The 20,727-nt window shown below is 37.7% G+C and overlaps 2 protein-coding genes across 3 annotated transcripts; one reads left to right on the forward strand and one right to left on the reverse strand.

Annotated features, from left to right (window-relative positions):
* Positions 1-338: 338 nt before the first annotated feature.
* On the reverse strand, positions 339-4,160 carry LOC116300767 (uncharacterized). The gene is made up of 2 exons (XM_089031318.1): positions 3,727-4,160; positions 339-2,106 (listed from the first exon to the last, which is right to left on the reverse strand). The coding sequence occupies exons 1-2, from the start codon at positions 3,810-3,812 to the stop codon at positions 1,233-1,235; spliced, it is 960 nt and encodes a 319-aa protein (XP_088887444.1). The 5' UTR covers positions 3,813-4,160; the 3' UTR covers positions 339-1,232.
* Positions 4,161-7,853: 3,693 nt separating this feature from the next.
* On the forward strand, positions 7,854-14,656 carry LOC148910607 (uncharacterized). 2 transcript variants are annotated; one of them, XM_089031440.1, is made up of 8 exons: positions 7,854-7,934; positions 9,059-9,092; positions 9,674-9,759; positions 10,272-12,536; positions 12,611-12,694; positions 12,782-12,929; positions 13,002-13,145; positions 13,433-14,656. In XM_089031440.1, the coding sequence occupies exons 1-4, from the start codon at positions 7,932-7,934 to the stop codon at positions 10,677-10,679; spliced, it is 531 nt and encodes a 176-aa protein (XP_088887566.1). In that variant the 5' UTR covers positions 7,854-7,931; the 3' UTR covers positions 10,680-12,536; positions 12,611-12,694; positions 12,782-12,929; positions 13,002-13,145; positions 13,433-14,656. The 2 variants fall into 2 exon arrangements, with proteins under 2 accessions (XP_088887566.1, XP_088887565.1); XM_089031439.1 differs by lacking the exon at positions 13,002-13,145.
* The last annotated feature ends 6,071 nt before the right edge of the window (positions 14,657-20,727 follow it).

Consider the following 20,727-nt stretch of genomic DNA (forward strand, 5'->3'; position numbering starts at 1 on the left):
CCGTCCATCCATCCACCCATCTGTCCATCCATCCATCCATCCATCCATCCACCCTCCCTCCCTCCCTCCCTCCCTCCCTCACTCCACCATCCATCCATTCATGCATCCATGCATGCATCCATGCATCCATTCATCCCTCCCTCCCTCCCTCCCTCCATCCATCCATCATCCATCTATCCACCCTCCCTCCAACCATCCACCCTCCCTCCATCCATTTACCTTCCTCCCTCCCTACCTCCCTCCCCGTCCGATCTCCTCTCAACCCCTTCTTGCCTTCTCAGTTACTGCTCCGCTCCTTCCCAAACGAATTCCAATATAATCTATAAGCTTCAAATATATTCTCAACTCTTCCACGCTTTTTTATTCAGTTGATTATGATGCAGTTTTATATAATTATAAGGAAACAAAAAAATAATCAAAGAACTAGTGAAGCGTGATGGGCACACAGCTCAAAACTCATGATGTACTCCAATATTTCATTTCGAATTCTAAAGTAAATGTATGTGGTTTTTTTTACTTTTCTTCAGTATCCTTACTATCCTAAATTCTAAATCCTAACTATAGTTCTATAGTAAATATATACAGCTATTTCAAAAGAACGTTCTGCGAAGGTAATCGTTGCAGAATTTTGTTTACGAAGATTGAAATATGTATTGAAATTGAAATGTCAGCACAGAACTGAGAAAATATACAGGAAAAACGTGCAGACAAAGTTTGGTTAAATTCCATATCGTTGTCGGACCTATCGCAGATTGGATTCACATCAATCTCCATCACCCATAGTACATTAAGGACTTGGTATATCTCCTGCAACAAAACCTTTACCAACCTTTTTTGAAATAACTTTATCTGCTTTCTAAAATAACTTTGTAAGCTCCAAACCTTGACTTAAAGGTCAAAACATCGTACAAACTTTTTTGCCTTCTCTTGTATTTATTGCTGACCAAAACTTTGCTTGCGAACTACTTCCAACCATGACTAGAAACGACGTCACTTCAAAACTGACTGTCACTGATTGTAAAAATTGACTACGAAAACCCAAAAACATGCCTGCCAATAAAATAAAAATATTGGATAGTATGTCACTATTATAAGCAACATTTTTCTTTTCATTTGATGGCATGGAAATCCAAAATTTCAAGAGGAATAGTGATAACTCAGTTTTGCAAATTTTCTCAATTCTGACTGGCTATAAAAAACTCTCAGCTCAGCTGGTTCAAAACGGCTATCCGTTACGTAACAACAGGGAGCGCCACCTTTTCTCGCGACGATGTTATAGCTTTTTGTTCTCTTCCCATGACGACTACCGGCGCATTATATTGTTTTCTATAAAGTCGAGGAAGCTGTTCTCTTATTTCTATAAATGCTGCTTCCCCTCGTGTGGGCAGAGATCGTGCCTCTCGTGGTTTAAACTGGTGGCGCTCGGTGAAGAACGTCTTTCCTCTGTAAAATCTTGGGTAAAAACCTGGCAAACGGGATTGATGTTCACTTGGAGAAGGTAGAGAGGGCATTCTTTGCACAGAGCTAATACGCACTAGTGGTAATCTTTTTTCTTCTTTGTTGGCCATTTTTATCTGGTTTTGAAAGTGCGCCAAATATTTGCATATCGGCAACAGGTCATATCGTTTCCCGTTCCTCACCCCCTTAGTACTAGTGTCTTTGGACCTCTGGCTTTTTTCGTAAGGAGTCTCGAAGGAGTTTGGATTCGTTCCTTTCACAAGAATAGGACTTGTCCTTTGTGCTGTTTGTACACGATTCTGTATAGAATTCTCCACCCAAGACGTTTTGTGCTTCGCCATGTGGGATAGGATATTTGTTCTTGACGTCACACCCGGCGAGTACCCAATAACGTTTTCACCATACGAACGTTCAGATTGCACGTCATCATCAAGGCACGTGCTTATTGGTGTCATGTGACTCGTCATCTGACTATGGTATGCGCCTAGGTGACGTATGACGTCACCTGGGATGTACGCATGCTCAAACCGTGGACTATCTGTAGGCTCCTTGGTTGGGCTGACGCTGTTTGAGTAGATGTCTTCAGATCGTATCTCGGGGGTTCCAGTTGGTTTCACAAATGAAACGATGACTTTGTTCAGCGGTTTGCTACGGAGAGTAAAGATATGATATGTTCAACCCTGATGTCATCTTCACAAGATAATAACAAGGATTGTAAGAATCATGATTCATTAGCGGGGCAGAAGTACATACATGCACCGTTAGGGTCTCAGGTTCGATTCCTGGACTCGACATGACAATTGAGTAGGATTTGTTAGGTCTCACCTTTGATGAAGGGGTTTTTCTCCAGGTTCTCTACTTTTCCTAACTGGAGAACTGCCTACAAGGTAAATTTGCCAATTCGAGCTAGCAGTACCGTGATTTGATCAGCCCAGAGGTTGTTTTGGAAATATTGAAAATATTTGAAGTTTTTTGTCAAGTTGTCAACTAGGGGGGAGGGGGGTATTTCAACGGGTCTGGTTATAGGTAAGCAGATGTAGTAAGGAAGCTGGTTATGTAGGTAAGGTATGAGTAAGAAGGTATCTAGTAGATGAAAAGTAGATAGAAAAGTGAATGTGTTGCAACAGATGGATACTATAGTTGGTCAGGGTGAGTTGGGTAGGTGTTAGCTTGCCTGTTTGGGTAACTAGACTGACGTTTATACGAAGCAGCCGAAAGGTATTCACAGTGTATGACCACGATTAATGAGCTATGCACGGGCTTTGCGCTGCCAAACCAGTGATTACTTGAAATATTTTCTCTGCAAGTTCTTGTCTTGCAACGGAATGTTGCATGGAACATCGCAGAGCGTAACCCGGCTGCAGCGCTTTTTTTTTTCTTTGGGGGGGGGGGGGGGGGAGGGAAATGTTGCGAACCGTGCAAACACTCATGGAACTTGTGTCAAGTTGCAGAGAAAGTTGCAGAGAAAATTTCTCGCGCCTCTAGTATGACCAGCCGGCTCCGCATCGAAATGTCGGTATATACGTAAAAAGCCCAACTTTTGCGCGTTGCGCCGTAAAGAAAGTAAGTATATATGGGTAGTTATCAATGTAACCACTCGTAGCAAGAAAGATTTTTAGCAAATTTAGGAGTATATTGATTGAACAAGTTATAATAGCGGACAAGACAACCTTGATAAAATATTCATTTTATAAAACAACCAACTTTCCGTGAATTTCAAATCAGTTACGGTAAAAGTGCTGGCAAACGTTTGTCGTCAACAAAGAGAATTGAGAGAACGATCGCGTCGACTGCTCAGAAAACAAGCGATTGAGTTTGACAGTTTTACAGTACGCATGAATCAAATACAGGAAAACACAATCAAAACATTAGAACATTGAACCCGAAGATTAGACAAACATATCGTTATTACAGGTTTAGTCTAGTCAACACTTTTAAAAACTTTAAAACAATGCATAAAAATTGAGTTTTGTTTTTTAGTATTGATTCAGTTAAGAAGCATCACCATTTCCAGTTTAAAAAGACTGCTGTAGAAAAAGTAAAAATCTGCGCATTTGTTTTGAAAACCTGTCTCGTATTCCGTAGAGTTTGGAAGATTTTTACATGAAACGGTTCATGAAAAGACACATTATTTTGTTTTTAAAAGAAAGCTAGTATCCTTGTTAAGCTTTAAGGTCGTTTAGAAAGTGTTGCTTTCTTCTTAAATGAGTAAAATAAGATTTTTTGGACTCAAAGGCTGCTTGGAAATGGCATTGTGATAAGACTAACCTTTTGTCAACAAATGACTTTGTTGGACGCCAAACTTCCTCGGGTTCGGTCTGAATTCTCGGACACAGCCTACTTTTTAGAGCCATATTGGCTCAGATACTTCCAGCATTCGTAATAAAAATCGAATACTTCTAGAACTCCTTGACAAAGATAACTCAAGATCTATTACATCTGTGGTTGGTGAGCAGACAGGCCTTCTCCATGGTTACTGAGTTCCGGCTGGACTTAATTGGCCTATAGGAATTAAATAAAGCTAGTATTATAATTGAAATTGTGACACGCTTTTTTGAAGTCCGACTGCATCTATAATGAAATATTGTCTACAGTTGAAAAACTTTGACAAAACCTCTTTCTAAGAATAGCAAAGGTCTAGTGAACTTGTCTGGAGAAACTAAGTGTTTGGTAAACTTTGTTGACATAGTGGTTCAGTTTTGCCTTTGGTTTTTATACCGCGTTAATAACGAGTGCAAAAGTTAATTGAATAGTTTTTATTGAGTTCCCATCACTGTGTTTGAATAAAGGGGATTAATGATTTCAATAAAAAAACTGTTTGATCAACACTGAAGTGGTCAATATTCACAGATTAAAGATTATATGGGCTTAGTAAAGGCGGTGTTGTGCATAATGAACGTCTAATATTACTATGCTACAACGGCATGGCATCGTAGTTCAATTTTTTCGAACCCTGAAACAACGTCTGGTCTCCTTTGGGTTAAGTCCGGCAGAGCATGGCCAATTCACAGATCAAACCCTGAAACAACCTCTGGACTGATCTAAGTCAGGGCATGGCTAACTCACAGATTGAACCCTGAAACAACCTCTGGGTTGATCTAAGTCAGAGCATGGCTAACTCACAGATCAAACCCTGAAACAACCTCTATGTTGATCTAAGCCAGGGCACGGCAAACGCACAGCGAATTGAACCCTGAAACAACCTCCTGGGCTGATCTAAGTCAGGGCACGGCTAACTCACAGAACAAACCCTGAAACAACCTCTGGGCTGATCTAAGTCAGGGCACGGCTAACTCACAGCGAATTTAACCCTGAAACAACCTCCTGGGCTGATCTAACTCAGGGCATGGCTAACTCACAGAACAAACCCTGAAACAACCTCTGGACTGATCTAAGTCAGGTCACGGCTAACTCACAGATCAAACCCTGAAACAACCTCTGGGCTGATGTAAGGCTGCGTTCATAATGTATGGCAGAGAAGGGGGGACAGGTGAAATTGAGGGGGGAGGGGCAAATTTTTATCAGAAAATTGGGGGGGATGCACAATTTTTGGAAGAAGCTACAAGCCTTGCTTAGGGGGGATGGTTTTTTTTGCATGACTTTAAGGGGGGGTGTTAAGAATTATACTGGACATTTCAAATTTTCACCTGCCCCCTCCCCCCCCCCCCCCCCCCCCCTCCGCCATACATTATGAACGCAACCTAAGTCAGGGCATGGCTAACTCATAGTTCAAACCCTGAAACAACCTCTGGGCTGATCGTAGAGTAATTGACGAAATGCATCCATTAGACCAATGACACCAAGCGACCTAGCTGCTTGTCCAATTCAGTAAATTCTCGCACACTGCACCATCACCCGTAAGGCACCGTCTGATCTCAACGCGTGATTTTCTCAGTCAACCGAATATTTTTTTACCAGTGATTCGCTGTCATGGCAACTGACGTTTTTTTGTGATTGCCGCTGCAAAGACCTTTTTTTGCCCAAACACACACCTAGGAGGGCTTGTGAAAGTTTTTAAAACTTTTTTGATTCATTACGCTATAATTTGTTTCACTTAAAATGACTTTAAAAGCCTAAAAATAATTTACTGCAGAAGCTTGATTTTTTAAAAGTATAATTATTGAGGCATATCTCTATAGAGGTTTTGCACCATCACGTGCCCACACCCATAATACTTCTTGGGCTTCCTGTGGTTAGATGGTATAACAATAAAATTCCTCCTCTCTTGGGAATTGAATTCTCTTCTCATTGTGAAACGATTGTATTGTTCCTGCCATCTAACATGGCTGCAGTCACGTGATGGTGCAAAACCTCTATCGTGGATTGTGATTGGATGGAAAAGCAGTTTCGCGCCGTTTCTAAATGGTCATTTCAACTTGGTCGACTACAAATACCCTTCCATTCTGACATCTTAATAAATCTCACTTAATCAGCTGTTAACGTTTTTCATTTTATATCAATTTGTAAAAGGTCTTTCCTTAAGCCATTCTTGATAATCCCCTTCTTTTATCCTTGGCAGCAAAGCACTTTTTGTCCTCGTGCAGTCACAGTTTCGATGCAACGTCAAAACTCTACTGTTAGAAATTCCCCGCATAGGAAGCGGCTCCGTTAAGCGGGTAGCCCGCGGGCAAAAGCCGTATGGTCTCTTCATTTGATCATATTCTAAGTATGGAAAAACACTGTTTACTTCACTGTTAAATCTTGTTCTAATTTCACGTCCATCGCAATCAAAACATAATCGATCATCTTCCATTACCTCGCAGAAAATCCTTTTCTTCATACCTTGACAAAGTTGATCCCTAGAACAAGCGGAACTAAAACACGGAGTGGCTCTTTTCTCCTGATAGTTTCTTGATTTACCAACCTTGCGTGGTAAACGATAAAACATTCCTGGCTTAAATTCTGGCGAAGGAAGAGCTTCGTAGACCACATCTGGTGATATTGTTTCTATTTTCAGTCTTCGTAAAAATGTGCCTTGAAAAGAACCGCTTTGCCCTCGCATTTCGTAAGTTGAAAATTTCGAATTCCTTCTAGGAATCGACCGAGGAAATTCATTGTGTTGTTTCCATTCAGATAATAATTTTCGCAAAGCGACGTCTTCTGTTTTTCTTTCCGGCTTTATTCCAAAACTCTCAATCTCTTGTTTGTTGGAAAGAATATCCATGTTTTTGAATGAAGCTTTGGATTCAAATACACAGAATAGTATGGTAACCTAGTATAATCTTGGATGCTACTAAGGCAAACGTTCAGCCAGAAACAGGCTGCCTTATCACGAATTGTCAAGAGAAACGAATAAGTGAACAAGCACACCTGCTCTATGCATGACTAATTTACAATTCAAATGAGAACCTCGGATATGCCTCATATTTAGATGGGTATATTTGCATATTAAGCAATTTATCAAGTTTTTTTTACTTTGCAAATTTAAATGGGCTGATTTTGTTTTCTTTATTTCTTTTTTTTCTTTTTCTTTTTTTTTGAAAACATTTTCAAATCAATGAATCTTTTTATTTTATTAGCCTTTTGCCACGGGACTGGAACCAAGTTTCTCAAATCATTGTCATTATATTAAATCAGTTTCAGTTTCAAGAAAGAACAAGAATTTAAAATTTGATCGAGTTTGATTAATTAAATCTAAACGAACTAGATTACAGTATTTTTAAAATTACTAAAAATACTACAGTGAATGCTGGACACCATCTATTTCTTTTGTAATTTTGGCAGGATTTGAATGCTTGTAATTTTTTCCATTTTTCACACTTTGTGTGTGTGTGTGTGTGTGTGTGTGTGTGTGTGTGTGTGTGTGTGTGAGTGTGTGTGTGTGAGTGTGTGTGTGTGTGAGTGTGTGTGTGTGTGTGTGTGTGTGTGTTTGTGTGTGTGTGTGTGTGTGTGTGTGTGTGTGTGTGTGTGTGTGTGTGTGTGTGTGCATTATTTCAGGATTGTGCTCATTACATTGTTCGTATAAAATCCCCCCTCCCCCTCTGCGCATAATATCCAAGCATTAAAGGAAGAATAGAAAGTTTTGAAATCAAAGCGATTTTTTTTTAAACTTTAAATTTGCTTCAGAGATTGGTTTAGCACATGCTTTTAAATATTCCTCTCTCGAATCAATAAAAAATAAATAAGATAAAATTCATTTTCAAAAACTAATTCGAAAATTTGAGCAGGCGTTCCAAGCACCAGTATCGGATTCCATTTCTTCGGCTCGTGTTCGCCTGTAGCGTGGCGAAACGGACTTCCATGGCAGAACTGACCTAATACCTCTTAGCCAATAGAAGACGTGCTTTTATCTACCAATCAGAATGCATGGTGAAACCAACTCATTGAATATCCTCCCTTGGGGGAAGGGGAGACATAGTTGAGATCACGTTGACCACGTTTTTATCTTCCAGTTGAGTGCGTACAGTATTCACTATTGTGTCCTCAAGCGTTTCATCAAGAATTCTTTTTGTCTTACTCTTGAAGACAATACCATGGTTAGTATACATTAAAATTTTGTTTATAAATATAGGAACATATAAATGAATTTTCATTTAGCGTTAGAACGGATAATAATCAGCTTGTAATGTTAGCCGTTTCAGCTGAAGCTGACCATCCAAAAATTAAATGTTGTTAATCTCACCTCTCGTTGTTTTATAAATTTCGAGTAATTCTTAATAGATTTGAAAAGAGGCTTTAACTAAAACTTATATGTCTGAATTCGGTCGAAGTGTTAAAACTTACTAAAGAAAGAAATCTTATGTTATAAAGACTTGGGATCGTTTTAACTTTGAACACCTCGCCGCTTTGCCTCAGAATTAAGCATGTCTTCTACGAACGAAGCAATGACAATAGAGGAACAATGGTTTAAAAGATTCCAAGGATTTTGAACGTTATAAAACGCTCATATGTAATTTTGATAACCTGCTCATTCTCTAAATCAGCTATTGTTTGAAAGAAGTATATTTAGTAACCGAAGATCAGTACTGTTAAAGGAAGAATAGTCTAAGAATTTATGTCTTGTAATATTGGTAAACATACTAACTTCAAACTTTGAGCTAATTTTTCATTATTTAGAAGCCCATTCTGAAGCTATATGAAGTGTTTTTGCTCTAAAGACAAATACATTAAAAAATGAAGCTTTTAATATTTTGTTATCAGATATAAGAATAAGTAAAGGAATTTCAGATAATTCATCAACTTCTACCTCATTAAACTTAGAATAAGATGCAAAGCAATCATAATGGAATTTTTTATCTTACCGTCGTAAATATATCATTTCAATTTATGAACCGACAATTTGAACTGACAATAATTATTCAGTCGAGTCGAAATATATTCTTGTCTCACAACTTGCGGAAGGAAGAAGCATGACTTGAAGTAGATGATATGGAAATCATTCCACTCTAAGCATTCGAGCTTGAGAATGTAGCCATTGGAATCTTAAGAATTTCAGAGAACACAAAAAACTATAAGATTCAAAGCAATACTTCTTTTTTACAGTTCCATTCAATGATCACGAATGTACCTGACATGCACAATAGTTGTGTCATCTATTATACAAACATTGCAATTTTAATGCATATTTTGATTGAATTGTGAATTGTTTTTTTACTAATAGGAAGAGGAGAATTTTTTAGACACATCTACTAGTGGTAAGTCAAAAGATAAAGTGTAATATCCACCTCTCTGTCTATATAGTGGTCATACATGTAAATGTATCCCAGTACCTCAAGGTGACATCAAGCTATTTGATGCAGAATTAAATGCTAATTCCAAAAATGAACCTGAAAATGGGGTTTCATCACAAGCTTGATGTTGAGATTGAATTTTGAATACCTACATAAGATTGGAAGAAAAATGGTGAAAATAATTTTATAAAAAAAAGTGAAAATGATAAGAGCAATGCTAATTCATGTGATGAGGATGATGATATCTTTATAACTATCAGAGCTTACCACCACTCTTTCCAGTAAATCTAGATTCAGAAAATGTCATTGCCACAGGTATTAATAATGCCTATTATAATTACAATTGAAATATATAGGAGCTTCTCATATCTTTTTATTGTCTTTATATGTTGTGTTAATTGCAACTCAACTTTAAAATCCATTTAGCAGTACACTGTAATAGCTCTTAGTTGATTTGTTTACCTTAGTTTTGTTTACATTTTAAGAACAGTAATATACATTACTTTTTCCAATTCTGAATCATTGCTATTCTATTACCCTTCCAGCCATATCATCAGTTGCCAGAAATGAAGAAGAAACAGATTATCTTCTGCTGAATCTTTTGAAACCTCCTCAGGAAGCAACAGAAGAAGTAAGTGAAGCCTCGTCATTTCTTAAGGTATCATGGGACAAACGTTTTGAAGAATGTTTTTCTTTTCTTTTCTTCTTTTTTAAAATTTTATTTATTTATTTATTTATATTTTGCCACACAATGTCAGTGTTAAATTTCATTTGCTTTATTCAGAATTTAGACAACTCAAATGTCAAAATCCAAAATCTTTGTTTTTAAGAATTGAACTATTATATACTTTGATGGGAATGTCTTTCAAAAAGACAAATAGTTTTTTCCCATGATATCTTAATAATTGCTACACTGATACAGTTCAGTAAATATGCATTTGTGCTTGCTTGTTTTCCGTTTGAGATATCAGTATATTAGATTAAATATGTTATTGTCAATAATAAGATTTGCTTGAGAGCAAAGATCTAAGACTTTAATGAGTCCATTTTTAGACCAGGTGAAAATTGAACTCAACAGTCTGTTTGCCAATCATCATGTTTGGAAGTTAATTCCTTTGCTAACTTTTTCTCTTCGTCTCTTAGATTGAAACCCTTGAAGAAATGTACCCTGAACAGATCCAAAGTTCATGTTTTGTTGGCTTGAATACAGAAGTGAAAAGGTATCTTCAGGAAAGGCCTGCTAGAAGATACCCATCTGGGGATTACCATGTGCTAATGGGTTATCCTGAGGAATTTGATAAGCAAACAAACTGGAAAACAGCTCACAGAGTTAAAAATAGGAAAAGATGCACATTTTTTGAATGGAATGTGTCTCTCGAAAAATGGTTGGAATCATCAGACAGAAACAAGGAAGATGTCATGTGTCGAATGGATAAACATGGTTGGGTACCATTGGATGCAGAAGAGTCCCATTATTTCACCATGTGGTGTGACCTCACTTACAACTATCTGAAAAAACCAAGTATGAATAATGTCAATGACCTGTCTTAAAAAAGAGGTTTATCTGTGGCAAAAACACCCTGATGATAATATTTCATTTGCCAAAAAAAAAAAGACATCAGATATGACACAAATAGGTGAAATCATCACGGTGCAGCGGTATCCCCACAAGTCACAAGATCATCACATTGCAGCAGTATCCCCACAAGTCACAAGATATTCATGGTGGAGCGGTATCCCCACAAGTCACAAGATCATCACAGTGCAGCGGTATCCCCACAAGTCACAAGATCATCACAGTGCAGCCGTATCCCCACAATTCACAAGATATTCACGGTGCAGCAGTATCCCCACAAGTCACAAGATCTTCACAGTGCAGCGGTATCCCCATAGTTATCCATTCCTCTTACCACCTCAGTGCAGTTGTTCAGTCTTTCTTAATCAAGTACCACCTCAGTGCAGTTATCCTGACCTCCTTAATCAAATATCACCTCAGTGCAGTTGTTCAGTCTTCCTTAATCAAGTACCACCTCAGTGCAGTTATCCTGTCTTCTCATATTGCAACAAGATCTTCCTTCTAGTCCATGGGAAAAGTTAGGAACTGATATCTTTGAATTCAGCGGTTCAAAGTATCTAATGATTGTAGACTATTACTCAAGATTTCCTGTCGTAAGTCAAATTGCTAATATTACAGCCAATACCATAAATTATGTAGCCACTTCCAGCATGTGTTAACAGAATATGGATTACCATCACACATCCATGCTGACTTTGGTACGCAGTACATTAGCAAAGAGTTTCGTGAGTAATGTGAAAACAATGGGATCAAGTTAACATTCAGCTCACCCTACCATCACCAAGCAAACAGTGTCGCAGACAGAGCTATAGGAGCATGCAAATCCTTATGGAAGAAGGCCCTAAATGAAAAGAAGTGCCCTTACACAGCACTCTGGATCTACAAAATCACACCCCGAACAAGCACTATACCATCACCCTGTGAGTTTTTGTATGGATGTAAGCCCCGACTGCTTATTCCAAGCAGCAACCATGTCCTGCAATCCTCACATCCAGACAATGGTCACCACAAGGAAACAATCAGACTCTCCCAAGTGAAACAAGCAGAGTACTATACCAGAAAGGCAAGTAAATCTGACACAAGACCATTACTTGTCGAGGAGCTGGTATATGTGTACAATACGCACAAAAGAATGTGGGACAAGGGTGAAATCACAAGGAAACCCAACCCTATAAGCGAACCAAGGACGTACGTTGTTGGGATGAATGGTAAGCTCTACTAGAGAACCAGAGAACATCTAAGACCGAGAACAAGCCAGCTTAAAGAACCAGAAAGAAGGGACTACCAAGAAACCCAACCTGCACTTGACATACATCATCCCCAAGACCTACTTGGTAAACCAGCGGTATTGGTACAAGAAAGACCACAGATGACTGAAGCTACCAAAAGCCGAGATGTACCTTTAAGTGATTATAAACCAAAGGAGCAGAACAATCAATCAGCAAGCTATACCACTAGATATGGGCATACAATCAAAGCTCCTATTAGACTACGTTTGTAAAGAGTTGATACAAAAAAAAAGCATATGACCTGTCTATATAAGTTGACATTGAACATTTACATATATTGATCAACACCAATTAACCATCAGGTTGATAAACATTGAACAATTGAACACAAAGAGGGGGATGTCATAGCACCCCATATATGGACATCTGTATGATGTAAATTAGTTTCTAGGCAAGCCATGGCTCGAACCGAATGTGTTGATATGTACAACATGATTCCAGAATAAAAATACATCTAAACCAACCCAAGAGACTTCGACACACATATTTGCTGTTAGTCCCAGAGGTCAAGCACCAGGAGCACTTCAACAAGATCCTTTGAAGGTTTGTTGCATATCACTACTTCTCCTGATAAATGGTGTTCATGCTTAGGGTCTCATTTTTTTTCTACTTGTCAGGCAAAAGTCAACATTGCTGAGCCCTCAGTGAGAACTGCAAAGAGTTGAAAATGAAATGAAAGCCATTTGAGATGATAGCTGTTGGTATGTAGTCATTTTATCATATTAGTTATATCTAAAAATGCAGATATCAGCTGTTAATACCTTTTGTTTGTACTTTGTAATTATCAGGATTTGTGACTGGTGAATTCAACTTGATATGGACACAAGGGACAAATAGGCCCGTGAACATAATACACATTATCATGGATGCAACATCAGAGGCCAAAAAAATTGCCAGTACACCAGATTGAATTGTATTTAAAACCCCTGCACATTGGTAAGTAGGATGAATTTTATGTTGTAAACAAAAGTATAGTTTTAAAAGATAATATCTATTGTATACATTAAGGTGGAGCCATTGTCATAGAAGACATCCACTTTCTTGAAAACACTTTGGCAGCAAATTGGCTATCTTTTCAAGATGCACTTGTTTCTCTACAAAGAACCAAGTACCAACGATATTATAACCCTTATCCTCAGGTAGCTGGTGCTGGTAAGCTAACATTTTGTTAATTTTCATCTGACTATCAATCTTAATGTATGACAAATCTCTGACTATGAAAGAAAGGGCATACTTTTGCATTGCTAAACTGGAAAAAAGATGTTTTTATTTCATTCATTCCCAAATGTACCTCACTCCTGATGGTTTGAGGTACCTCACTCCTTATATTATCAGCTACCTCACTCCTTATATTATCAGCTACCTCACTCCTTATATTATCAGCTACCTCACTCCTTATATTGAAAGGCACTTTGATACTTCATTGTTGTTTTTTTTAGGTAAAACTGATAAAACTGAGACAAAAGCAGACTTGCTGAAATATTTGATGGCCATGTATTCTTAACACAATAAAATTAAGACATACACCCTACAAGGAATTAATTTAAGAGAACATCTGTATGTCCCTGAGCAAGTTGAGGATAATGAGGAACCACAACATAAAAAGGAAGACCATAGCCATGTTCTAAGAGGAATAGCCATCAGTGTTAGAAATAGTGCTGTGCCTGATTTCAACCTAAGAGACCTTGTCCAATGTATGCATGATCCATGTACAGGCCTAACATGGGAAAAAGGAAACAGGATGAGCAGCGGGATGTTGAGAAAGTCTTATCAATAACAATAGCCAACTGACTGGAAAGAAATAACCATGCTTATGAGGGGAGGTTTGTACTTACTCTAAATGTGGCTAATTAGCACAAGGAGGGGCCTATCAGAAGATGTGAGATCAAGGTACAATCATGATATTGAATGCCCTAGTTTAAAAACAACCGTGATTTCTCAACTATGGACATCGACAGGTATGTTTCTTTTGACAGGGGGAGCACAATAGTAGTGCAAAAACAATGACAGGGTATGTATCATTGGAATCTGAAGGTGTGATGAGAAATGCAATAGTCCTTTTTCATACCATGATGAGACTGGATACTGGAAATATGTTATATCCCTCACAACAACAACCGTTTTATTGTTTCTTGGGATACAAAATTAATTTGATGAGAAAGCATTTCATGAGGCCGTTCCAAAGTTCATGTTAGACTTCACAAAAAATTTGACCCAAACCTCCCCTTTTATCGCTACACTAGTGTAAATAAGAGATACGATATATTGTTGTCCTCTTTCAATGCTCCATCTGATGGTGGTGTATGCAAGAGCTGACCCAGATGTTTTTGTGACAATTCGAGCTGTAATGCTGCAGCATGGTGAACTGACAACGTGCTCAGCTCATTTCAGCCCAGCTGAACGTTTACCTCCTCCACCACAGTAAAGTGGTCATAACACCAAGACAAAATCAAACAAAATTGTTTTTTCTAGATGTGCAGGTTGGTCTGAGAATGATGATACATAATTCCTTAGGCTAATGTAATTCATGTGAGCTGAAGTAATTTATGAAGGCTGACTCAGACCTAACCTGTTGTCTAAATGCAGCATATTGTGGGATAAAAAATCTACTCATTTGCAAACGACACTTGTACATTACTTACAAGCTATGCATACGCCACAAATCCTTGATGGTCGCACTTAGATTTTTCTAAGAGCTCTGGTTCGATTCCGGAAGGGATTGTTGTATGTATATGCATCTCACAAGAACAACACATTTTCAATAATAGTTTTTTAATAATTTAAGTCTTCCATATCATTCTATATATTATAATGTATAGAAATATGTGTTTATCAGAATTATCTCTTTTATTTGTTGCTTTTTTCTCCCAATATGTTTTGCCAGGTAACATTTGAAGTAGGCAAGAACTTTCATAGTTCAAATAAATAGAAATCATGATAATAATAACAATATCATACCTTAGTGACGGTTACAAAACACCAAACTATTTCTTTCAAGAATGAAAGGCACTTTTTAAGCGCACATGGATACTACTAGTTATTGCTTTATTTGATAGTCATCTTTCTTGTTTGTAAAGAGATCAGATTTAAAATTTCTGGCAACCAACCACAGGAAACCCAAGCAAATAACCGTGATATACAAAAATTATCATAAATATTAAAGTTTGAAATGTTTTATTTTTTCATGTCATTTGGTTTTTACGGTGGTTTTTAAAAATCACCTCTCCATAGTAATATATAGCCAGACCCATTCAAGTTATTTGCTTGGATTCCCTGTACGGCGAACACTCTGGCAACACACGGCTATGTACAGGTGATACAACCTAATTTCCCTAATATGATTTCCAACCTTCTAACATTGAAAAAGGAAATAGTCCAAAAGTATAACTGAGGCACTTGCTTTACAGTAAGAGATACATGATCCAATGTTAAAAGACGATGACTGAGAAAATATTTTTATTCATTACTTGATACGGTTCATTTTCAAACTTCACTATTTTATTACTGAAAAAAACAATTAATGACACTTAAAAACATAGATGATGCAGTGAGCTGTGTGGGATGGGCTCAGATATCATATAAAAACATATGTAATAGGTAAATTGAGAGTGCCATAAAGCCTTTCACAATTTTAAGTCATGTAAAAAATGAGCCAGCTCAACTAGAAACCTTGGACAGCTGTTTCGGCCTGTATTGGGCCTCGTCAGCACAGTGTATCTAGTGAGCTGATAGAGTCCCACGAAAAAGTAGTACTTGATAGATGAGGCAGTAAGTCTCATAGTGTGTTGTAAATTTAAGCTGTTTTTAATACGTTTCTTTATATGCTGACATGCAGTAAATAATGCACTAATAATAATATTATTAGTGAACACTAGTTTGAACTATGAAAAGAGCAAAATAAAGGTATTGAAAATTATTTTGTAGTACAAAATGATACACATGAGGTAAGGAAACTAATGTGCAGTGTTTAGTACTTCAAAGCTTCAGTTTCTTTCAGCTTTCGTTATCAATATTTATAACCACTCTTTCAATAAAAGATGTGACTGTTTAAGGGACTAATTCCATTGAAAGAATCCGAGACGTTCCATCTTCATTTCATTATTCCTGGTCATTGCCCAGAACTTTTTTCTTAAAAGTGTTTTGATGGAATATTTTACACCCTTGAGTAGTGTGCAATAGTGGACTATCTTAATGTAAGAGTCTAGAAAAAAATTATTCTAAAAAGTTATTTACTTTTTTGCTTTGTTGCAGTTTCAAACTTTTTATATGTTTAAGTTTTCTCCTGCTCAAAAAACAAGTTGACACCATATATCACATGGATTAAAACTCAGAACAATAGGTTTAGAAATAACAATAGACTCGCATTTAGCGGCTTTAATCGATGGGATTAAATCTGAAACACCACCCTTTGCCACCTAGAGAAACCAGGACAGCCTTCTAATTAATTCATTCCAAAAAAATAAGTCTCCCTTAAACAATGGCTAGCACTGACGGCCGTACAATTTTACTGCCGTCTTTGTTGTCGTCCCCGTCCGCGTTGCTGTATTTTATGGTTATTCCATGATTCAAAATGCTTGTATTTACGAACTGTAATACTTTGCTTATATTTCAATCTATATATGATTTATATATGATATGGCCATTTCTGAAAACGATCCAGGATTTCGTTTTTTTTTGTGTGTGTGTGTTTTTTTGTTTTCTTAATTTGTGAAAATTTGTGAATAAATGGGTTAAAGTTTGAATCCGTAAATTTTATGAGCACATGCATTGTATTGGGGACAAATGTTGAGATCAAGAGGAATGTAAATAGACCTTTTCTAAATTCACTTAGGTGATCACAAAACAATAATGGTTTCAATTAAGTGCATTGCACTATCATAAATATGTCGTAAATGCCTCTTGCTTGAGGTTCTCAATTTGCCCTTGAACCCCCTAGTTGAGCCCCTCCCACAGGTATTTTGGGAACAAGGAAACAGGTGCATTTATTTTCAGGGAAAACAAAATATTGTCAGAGTATTTTCATGCAACAAGTAAGACTTGAGGAACAACGACAATACATTCTTGTCAGTAATCTTCGGAACAAAATGAGAAACACTGATTTTGGGGAACAAGTCATTTAAAGGGAACAAAAATGTTAAGGGAACAAAGACCTTTTTTTTTGGGAAGGACCCTAGGTACTGCCACATTACTCAGTTGTTAGCAAGCCCGATCACTGCTATGATTCAGTTGCAAAATGGAGCACGTGAGCACTGTTTCAGGTGTTCCGTTGACATGCGTAGGACTTTTCAGAAACATGCAGTTTTAATATATGGTCAGAGGCGAAGCTTTCAGTAACAGCTACAACCCCATGTGACTTACCTTTTCCTAACAATTCCTTAAAAAGTCATATACAAGTATTGCGCTATCGCGAAATGTGGCGATTGTGTATTGTCATAGTTTGAATCATCGCGAAATGTGACTCATGCTTGAATACCACATTTTGCGATGAGAATTTGTCGCAAACTGTTGCGAAATAACACTTTCGAAAGTCATTTACAAAAATATAAACAAAAAAATTGACAAACTACAACGATAATATAGTTGTGCTCGTTGTTTTCAAGTCACGATTGAGTGAAGGAATGATCGATATGTTAAGAATTTTCGTGAAACAATAGAACCAATTTGATTGACAGGCTCTAAGCCAATGGGAATTTTACGCTCATATTATGAACGTAAAATACGAGGAATGTAGGGTCATCATTGCAGGCTCTCCCTCTTCCTCCTCCCCTCCCCCTTTTCCTCCCCAATCCACCTAGAGCCGCTACGCTGGCTACCATCTTGCACGCAAACTTCCTTCTTCGACGGCCCCGGTAGAGGCTATTTCGCGAGACTCAAAACGACATCCCGAAATGACGTCACCTTCGTGTTCCCGACGGAACGATTGTCTCAATAGTGAAGCTACCGGAAATCATGCCGTGTTGAAGTCGTGTTGAAGCCGTTTGTTGAGTGTTTTAACGTGTAAATCGTGATTAATTTTTAAATAAAAATAAGAATCTCTCAATAATGTCGTACCTTCTGTTATTAAAATCGTTTTATAGCCATTAATTGAAAGAAGCAACAATGTCAGCCTGATTCACGCGAAGTAATGTAAACAAACTTATGAACACTATTTCGCGTGAAGGAAATTGACAACCGGAAGTAAATATGATGGATGGTCCTTTTGGCGGGAAGTTCAGAAATTTGCCGGGAAATGTGGTATAAATCTTGATGGAGATGGACTATATTTTGAATCATTTGAATAACTTCACATCTCTGGAGACAAATTTTCAGTGGCAAATCTAAGCGGGGGGGGGGGGGGGGGGGGGGGGTTTGGGAGTTGCAACCACCCCTATGAGAGCCATCGTGATTTATTATTATTATCATAATTTTTCATGACAACACCAACAGCATTGCGAGTTTTATTAAAACAGGGGTACTGGACACATTTTGCTCGCCTTTTTTTCTATGCGCTGTGTGTGGGACCTGAAACAACCATGCTCGCCTGCAGCAAATAATTGTCTCCCTAACCCTTTGGTCTGCTGTATCTCTCCACCACCTCAATCAATGCTACAACCCCCCCCCCCCTCCCCCTTTGAAAAAATCCTGGATTCGCCCCTAATTTTGGTTAAGTTTCGAATGAGCTTGAAGCCTTAGAGGTGCTTAGACAATTTGAAACTGCTACAACAAGTAAATTCTGCGTGTTTTACTGCAAGAATTTTGCAAGAAAAGGTATGTTGGCATTTTTAATAAAAAAATACTAAGCTCTCTTCATGATCATTTCTCCTTCCCTCTATCCTCCTCCTCCCAGAGTCCCCGGAAAAAATTCAAGAGAACAATTATTCTAATTTATAAGGTCACAACTATGACTACTGTAGTAATAAATGACTTTTATAGTATATATGTATTAACTTTTTTTCTTTATAAGATGTTATGTCATTATATACACATGGCATGGATCACAGAGACATTCTGTAGTATTTGTTAATAGCATGTTGCTTAACCTGGAAAATGAAATGAAAAATTCTAAAAGAATTTGCATTACACCAAAAGTGAAAGAACAGAAAGAGAAAAATTAAAGAAATAAGTTGAATTTGGTGTGAAATGTGATTGTCCGGGTGAGTGTAGCCTTGAAAAAGACTGTAGTTGGTGGCGACTGACGATTCCACAACCTGAGTGTAAGTCATCTTCAGAGTCCAATGAGAAAATGAGACATAGTCGATAGTAATATTTATCTGTAACAAGTAATAAAACAAGTAATAAAAATAGAATGAATTGAATGATTTATCAATCTATCTACATGTGAAAGATATTCATTAAATTTTTTTTTAATAAAAATAAAACCAAAACAAATGTTCGGAAAAATCAACAATTTCTAGCAGAATAGAGTTTGATGGTGCCATCTGTGATAAATGGCATAAAAGGTCTATGGCTGTCATCATGGTATTGACAGAAACAAGGCTAATAAAAGGCAATATCTTGAAAAGATGCAGGTACTTAAGTTATGAATAGAAACAAGTCAATGTCTCTCTTAACTAAAGAAATCTATCCACACTTTTGCAGGACAATGGTGATCATTTTTCATTTAAAAAGCGAAGATTTCTGGTTCAAAATACTAAAAGGTTTGGCTGCCCTGCCCTACTTCAGACTATGAGGTAGTTTTGATACTAGTCATGATGAACGATATTAACAAAATAACATTGCGTAGTACCAGAAACTATCCATGCCCCTCTCCTCACACACACGCATAGGGATGTTGAATTTCTGAGGGGCGGGGCTGGATCAAAGAAGAAGCTCAAAAAACCATACCCTCTTCATCGCATCATCCCCGTATAGTCCATTTATGGGAGTACCCCCACCCTCCCACTCCGGGCATACAAGAATAGGAGCCTGTAAGCGCCTACATGCCTACGAGCCTATGCGCCTACATTATTGCATCATCAACTTTAAGTTAACTGAGTTACACACTGAAATTTGGGTTTTCGCTGCCGCAAATCAAAGATATGAAAGTTACCGACTGATTAGGTTTGATTGACGACAGCGAAAAAAAACAAATTTCAGCGTGCAACCCGGAGCACCGAGGTCGCATATTTATGAAAATAGATGTAAATTGATAAAAAAAAAAAAAAGAAGTCTAAGAGGATGTAGTTTCGACATACAGTTGTAAATTTTAAGAGAAAATTTGAGCTTAAAAAAGCTTGTCATTTTGGAACTCGCGAAGTAACGTCCAAAGTTTAAAACAACTATTTCGTGAGTCCCAAAATGACACAATAATAAAACATTGTTACGATTTTGCAAACAATTGCTGTTAAAATACTTTGCCTAAAATCTTACCTTTATTTTTGTACGGAACTTGGAGGTAGTCCTCATGTAAGAAGAGAAAAGCTTTAAGAAAAGCACAGAGAAAAGTAGTAGAAACGCATCGGCGTCATCTTGTTTGTTGTTGGTCACGTCACGAGTCGGTACGACGGAACGAATCCGTCGGGAACACGAAGGTGACGTCATTTCGGGATGTCGTTTTGAGTCTCGCGAAATAGCCTCTACCGGGGCCGTCGAAGAAGGAAGTTTGCGTGCAAGATGGTAGCCAGCGTAGCGGCTCTAGGTGGATTGGGGAGGAAAAGGGGGAGGGGAGGAGGAAGAGGGAGAGCCTGCAATGATGACCCTACATTCCTCGTATTTTACGTTCATAATATGAGCGTAAAATTCCCATTGGCTTAGA

This window comes from Actinia tenebrosa, unplaced genomic scaffold, assembly GCF_029948245.1.
Source record: "Actinia tenebrosa isolate PJP-AT-01 unplaced genomic scaffold, QUT_ActTen_1.0 PGA_scaffold16__25_contigs__length_10494907, whole genome shotgun sequence".
In the NCBI taxonomy this organism is placed as follows: Eukaryota; Metazoa; Cnidaria; class Anthozoa; order Actiniaria; family Actiniidae; genus Actinia; species Actinia tenebrosa.